This window comes from Leiobunum rupestre, chromosome 6 (genome assembly GCF_980474605.1).
Source record: "Leiobunum rupestre chromosome 6, qqLeiRupe1.1.hap1, whole genome shotgun sequence".
NCBI classification, from domain to species: domain Eukaryota; kingdom Metazoa; phylum Arthropoda; class Arachnida; order Opiliones; family Sclerosomatidae; genus Leiobunum; species Leiobunum rupestre.
In genome coordinates, this window is record NC_143389.1 from 37,888,030 (window position 1) to 37,894,392 (window position 6,363).

Here is a 6,363-nt window from a genome sequence, read left to right on the forward strand (position 1 = left end):
ATTTCCCTACCATAATGTTTATATTTAGTGTTGTAAGTCGGAAAATGATCGAGGCCTTTTTTCCGGAAAATTTCCGTATTTTACTTTACCGCAAATATTGTAAAAATTACGGATTTTATTGCAAATATTAAAAAAAATTAACGGGCTTTATTGCAAATATTGTAAAAATTAACGGGCTTTATTGCAAATATTGTAAAAATTAACGGGCTTTATTGCAAATATTGTAAAAATTAACGGGCTTTATTGCAAATATTGAAAAAATGAACGCGCTTTATTGCAAATATTGAAAAAATTAACGGGCTTTATTGCAAGTATTGTAAAATTCTTTGGGATTCCGATTTAAGCACCGCATAACATCGTGAAAAAATTCTATTCGAAACTATTTACCATTTAAAGCTCGTGAAAAACGTGAGATGAATATTTCTGGCCTTGACTACGCTTGTTTAATCCTAAATATACCTCAATATTCGACGTTCCCTTTTATTTCTTTCGCATATTTTTATAAGAGAAAAAGCCTGATAAAAAGTTTAGTAGTTGAAAATCCCGCGCTTGTCCCTCGTCTCCATCTAAATCCTAATCTGGAGAAAATCCTCTCGAAAAATATACGCGCCCAAGTTAATTCCAAAATCAATTTTTGTCGGCAGCTGTTGAAATATTCTTTCGCACGTTCCCGACATCTCTGGCGATTTCGAAGAGAGATTTCTCACCAGCCTTCTTTTTGCGGAAGCTCTTTCGTGCCACCTTTTTACTTTAGCTTCTCGCATGATGCCATATAAAGAAGCCTCAAAAATAAAAAACTTTTATTCCCTGCAAAAATATTCCATTTAATAAATTCGTCCGGATTAAGCTGATTTTCGAAAAAATACCTCAAAAAAGATTTGATGGAAAAAGGTGAACTTATTCCTTTGATTGGACGCCGTAGAACAAAAGGCTTAGTTTTTTAGAACCTTAATTTTGATTAAGAAGAATTTTTAAGCTTTTCGTTTTTAAGTTTACATACGTTTCTCTCGCGGATCAATTTTTAGATCAGGCAGGCCAAGTTGCCAGACTACTTTTTTTGACGTCACAATTTTCAACGTATGTAAATTAGAGGTCGGTAACGGTTAATCATTATCCATGATTAAATTGATTTTTTGGGAAAAAAAAGTCAACAAAGAAATTTACCGGTTAATATTTCGGAAAATGATTAAAAAACATGCATTATTCGTAAATTTTGAGCTTTTTTAGAAAAAAACGTCGTTTTTCCGATTAATTTTACAAATTTATCGAAAAAATTAATCGGATAATACAGAAATATAAATTACTTGATCAAAACATTTTACGAATAATTTTGGGAGCTTTATCTATTGAATAAAAGTTAACCATCCCCGACCTCTAATGTAAATCACGCGATTGGCTCAGCTACGGGCTTAACATGATACTGATTCTTAAATTCTTACTGAATCTTTAATTTGATCTATTTTTCGTCTATTTCCAATGATTAGTATTCAGTGTCGGTATTCTACGTGATCCATCAGGAGAGAGAAATTTCGTTGCTCTCTTGATGAACGTGGACTTTCGACTCTGATATTGTGATATGGTAATTCCACAATTTACATAAAATATGCTCTTCAACGAGCCGGGTGCATGGGCTTAAGGTGAAAATAGGATTTGAACTTCGAAGTTATATAAGAAAGATGACAAGTTTGTCTGCGCGTATGGATTTGAAGACGGGGGAAGTTTATTTGATCGATCGACTTTCGGAAAATGGAGAAATTTCAACTTATTGGCGCCATCTTCTAGGAAAAACTTCAACTGGATTTATAATGTATGAACAGTTAATAATAATGGATTTATCAGTGATTAAAAAATAAATAATTATATGGTGCCACAATAATATTTTTCCAACAGTCCTTGGAAAGAATATGTCAAAATGCATTGTGTTTCTTATATACGTTTCCCAAATTAATTAATAGAAAGGTAATGGCGGATCTTGATTACATAGTGGCTAATGAGATATGTTTCTGAATGGGACAGTTAAACGTTATTAAATAATAACATTTATAATAACAATAAGTTAGCCAAATAATCCACATTTTACACGATAGATGGTGCTACTGGTTCTATAATTTCCCTTTTATACAGTATAACCCAAAAGGTCTCATACATTTCCTCCGAGGGGTCGGACATTTACCAAAATCCCGTACACTTTGTCTAAAATCGCAAAATCTTTTAACTCTCTCTATGGTAAATTAACATTGAAATCCCAAAATCACTTCAAAAATACTGATAAAATCGCCAAAATCTCTACGAAATCCCGAAATCCCGTACAAAATAATGGCAAGTGTCCGACCCCTCGATTTCCTCAGTGATTCGCAGATTAATACTCACCTACTGTGTATCTAACTCTTTGTTGTTTGCAATCCGAAGATAATATTCAAAATGACCGACAATATAAAACCAAAGGGCGGTATTCTTAGAATTCTATAGAGAAAACTCTATCTTGGAAATGAGAGAGAAGGGTGTCTATCCGGTGAATGAGAATTTCATTCTCAATCACCGGATAGACACAAAGAGCTTGGCTCCCGCCGTTCACCCGCGCCTCTCCCGTTCCTCCCCCACCCGCGCCTCTCTCTCAATCACCAGAATTTCTAATCACCAGAATTTCTAATCACCAGAATTTCCAATCACCAGAATTTCCAATCACCAGAATTTCCAATCACCAGAATTTCCAATCACCAGAATTTCCAATCACCAGAATTTCCAATCACCAGAATTTCTATTCACCAGATTCTCCCGTTCACGGGTTGCTTTCCCCCAACCCCCATTCACTGGATACTTTATCTCTCGTTCACCAGCTCCTTTCCCCCATTGCTTTCACCCCTTCTAATCACCAGTTGCTTTAGATTAATAGACCTAGCCAATTCCCACGAACGCGATAGCGCTTTCCGAGTAGCAGATCTAATACAGGCGGACCGATAATTAGCGCGGCGGTGAATTAGTTGATGGCACACCGCGGGCTCAAATTGTCGGCCTAGCTAAAACGAAACGAGCGCCCAGAAATATCATTACAAAACGAGTCACGTATATCGAAAGATAATACAAACATTGGTGCGTTCTCTCTCTACAATTCTTTGAAACGGAGTTTCCCGTTGTGTTTTATCGACCATTTGGCTGGTTTTTCCGAAATTTCCAATTCTAATTTCCAGCATTGAAATCTCTTTATCCTATTTTGAAATTGCAACAATGAAGAAATAAAATTAATGGGATTATATACAGATCGAGTATTAGGACACGTCTACCATTAACTATACCAGGGTACCATTTCAGAGAGAAGGGTGTCTATCCGGTGAATGAGAATTTCATTCTCAATCACCGGATAGACACAAAGAGCTTGGCTCCCGCCGTTCACCCGCGCCTCTCCCGTTCCTCCCCCACCCGCGCCTCTCTCTCAATCACCAGAATTTCCAATCACCAGAATTTCCAATCACCAGAATTTCCAATCACCAGAATTTCCAATCACCAGAATTTCTATTCACCAGATTCTCCCGTTCACGGGTTGCTTTCCCCCAACCCCCATTCACTGGATACTTTATCTCTCGTTCACCAGCTCCTTTCCCCCATTGCTTTCACCCCTTCTAATCACCAGTTGCTTTCCCCCAACCCCCATTCACTGGATACTTTATCTCTCGTTCACCAGCTCCTTTCCCCCATTGCTTTCACCCCTTCTAATCACCAGTTGCTTTCCCCCATCTCTAGGCAATAAAAACAACCATAATTGTTATCTCTCATACTATCGATCCCAATCGCTAGAAATTGGCTTTTTCCCCATTCGCTATAAATCGCAGCAGTTTGCCAGAATTAGTTTTATCTCTCCGAAATAATTAATGTACCCAAAATTGGACCGCCAGTTTATTATTCTTTTTAGGGGAATCTCTATGGGAGTTTAACATTACAATAAAGCTAAAAGGTCCAGTTTGGGGTACATTTGGTCCGAAATGGGGTACATAGGGCCGAAAATGGTGACTTTGGTCGTTTTTGGGGTACATTTGGTCCATTTTGGTCCATTTTTGGGTACATCCCTGCTTTCCCCCATCCCCATTCTCCAAAATTAGTTTTCCTCGCGCAGATATCTGGAGATTAGATTTTTACCCGTTTGCTTATCGCTTTCGAACCCCTTAATTTCTAATCTCTAGGCAATAAAAACAAGTTATTTACATTTAATTTTTTATTTTAGAACTTTGTTTTACATGTTAGTAGGTACTATCAGATATTCCATTAGATGGTTATCTTGTACATTACACAATTAAAACAAATTAAAGTAGTTAAGTTTACAGGCATTTAAATGGGGTGAAACGATCTCCTGCAACTTAATTTAATTAAAAGTTCTAACTCACGTATTTGTAGTGTTTAGCAACAGTATCGTCTGACATCCGAGGGACAGTTACAAACGTCTTCTTCTGGTACAGGTGAGAAGCTTTTGTCAGAGACCGTAGTTGCTTTTGGCGTCGGGGGAATGTCCCATTCTAGCGAAAGGTACTTTTTTTCCGATGGTGAATTATCCCTAGCCGGACAGTTTGGAAAGAATCTAGCATGTTCAAGTTCTGGTACGTCTCCTGATTTCCATCCTTCTAATACGCCATGGCATTTGTAACATCGTACTTCATCGCCCCGCTGAATATAGTAGAATCCAGCCTTCGCTAGTTGCTCCTTAGTGACGTGCGGATTTTTCCAGTGACGAAACGTTTCAAGTCGATACACTTCAATGTCCATAGCTGATCTAGACCAAATACGTTCTATAGTTTCAAATGATACATTCTCTAAGCCTACATTTACCCCTAAGTCTACTAAACCTAATTTTATCAATATGGTTAAATTTCTACGCTAAAATTATCAATATAAATGCTTTTTTCAATATGCAAATTGTTTTAAATATGTCTAAAAATATAGTCTATTACCAAGAAAAAATAGTTACTTACTTTATGGGTAGAAATCCTTTGTCAAGCTGTAGAAAAGACTGAGCGAACCGTCAGCAGGTCTTTACTCGTCAATGTGCCGTAGAGAAATGACGCACGGAAGATTAATTTATTCCTATCTTGTTGAGAATAATTCATCACGTGATCTAAACTTCAAATAACCCTCAAATTCTATTGGCTGTCTCTCTCTGACAGTTTAAACTGCCTCTAATGATTGACGGCACATATTAACCCACTTGAGTATTTGGAAAAAACCCTTTGCTACTCAAGGAGAGTTTTGGAAATACCACGTTGACGATATCAAAATCGAGCTCTCACTTGAAAATGTTTACGGAAAACAATCCTCTTGGAAAATTGAGTTACGTAGAAGATTGCTAAAAAATGGCTATGTGTTAAGTTTTTTTCAATAATGAGTCTTATTTTTTACATTTTAAAGTATTTATTAAGAGTGAAAAATCCTATGACTACACTGACGGCATATCTTAAGTACCGGTGGAAAAATCCAGTGCTCAAAGTTCAGTTATCTTATTAAACGTGCGCGTGCACAGAAAAATGAACGAGTCACGTGATAGTAACTTAATTTCTACGCTAATCTTACCCCTACTAGACCTAATTTCTGTCTAATACATTTCCAATATATATATATAAAAGAATGCCTAAAAATTTCATTTTAAATATAATAAAATAGCCTAGCTGATTATTATTATTATAACTTACTTTTCAGCGTGACCTTCAATGACTATTCCCAATGCTAAGACTCTTTATTGAGATAACTAAGAATTGATTCCCATGACTACCCTGACGGCATATCTTAAGTACCAGTGGAAAAAAAATCCATTGCTCAAAGTTCAGTTATCTTATTAATCGGGTGCGCGCGCACAGAAAATGAAAGTCACGTGAGAATCGGTACGTCACTGAAAATAGTGGAAGTGTCATCACTAGAGTTCTTTTATCAATATATTTAATTAAGGATTATTTCAAAGTTTAGATGGCGCCATGGTTCTCAAAGCAGTGATATTAAAAGATCTCAACGGGTGGAATTGGAGAAACGCTAAAAATATTATCGACATATTCATTCTCCCTAAGTATAAATAAATAAATAAATAAATAAATACATTCTTGGCATAGTAGTAGGATTTTAAGAAAAAAATTAAATACGGAAAATCAATTATTTTATTTTAAAGGTTTTGTGATTTCTCACCAAACAATTTCAACATCTTCAATGTAGGCTATCACATCAGGGGCATCTCAAAAATCTTTTTCCTCTGATCTCCTAGTTTCTGCCTCTGTCTTTAGTATTTATAAATATTTTCCTATCCATAAACCATTTCCTAACTGGTGGACATTGATAACACTAAAAGTTTACTTATAATAATATGCTGAAATACATTTTCCAATACGCAAAAAA

General features: G+C 36.1%; 1 protein-coding gene across 1 annotated transcript; it reads right to left on the bottom strand.

Moving 5' to 3' along the window:
* Positions 1-4,320: 4,320 nt before the first annotated feature.
* On the bottom strand, positions 4,321-4,975 carry LOC149940823 (death-associated inhibitor of apoptosis 2-like). Its single transcript, XM_090180134.1, has 2 exons — positions 4,959-4,975; positions 4,321-4,759 (listed from the first exon to the last, which is right to left on the bottom strand). Exon 2 carries the CDS (start codon positions 4,750-4,752, stop codon positions 4,390-4,392), a length of 363 nt encoding a protein of 120 aa, XP_090036260.1. The 5' UTR covers positions 4,753-4,759; positions 4,959-4,975; the 3' UTR covers positions 4,321-4,389.
* Positions 4,976-6,363: the final 1,388 nt, after the last annotated feature.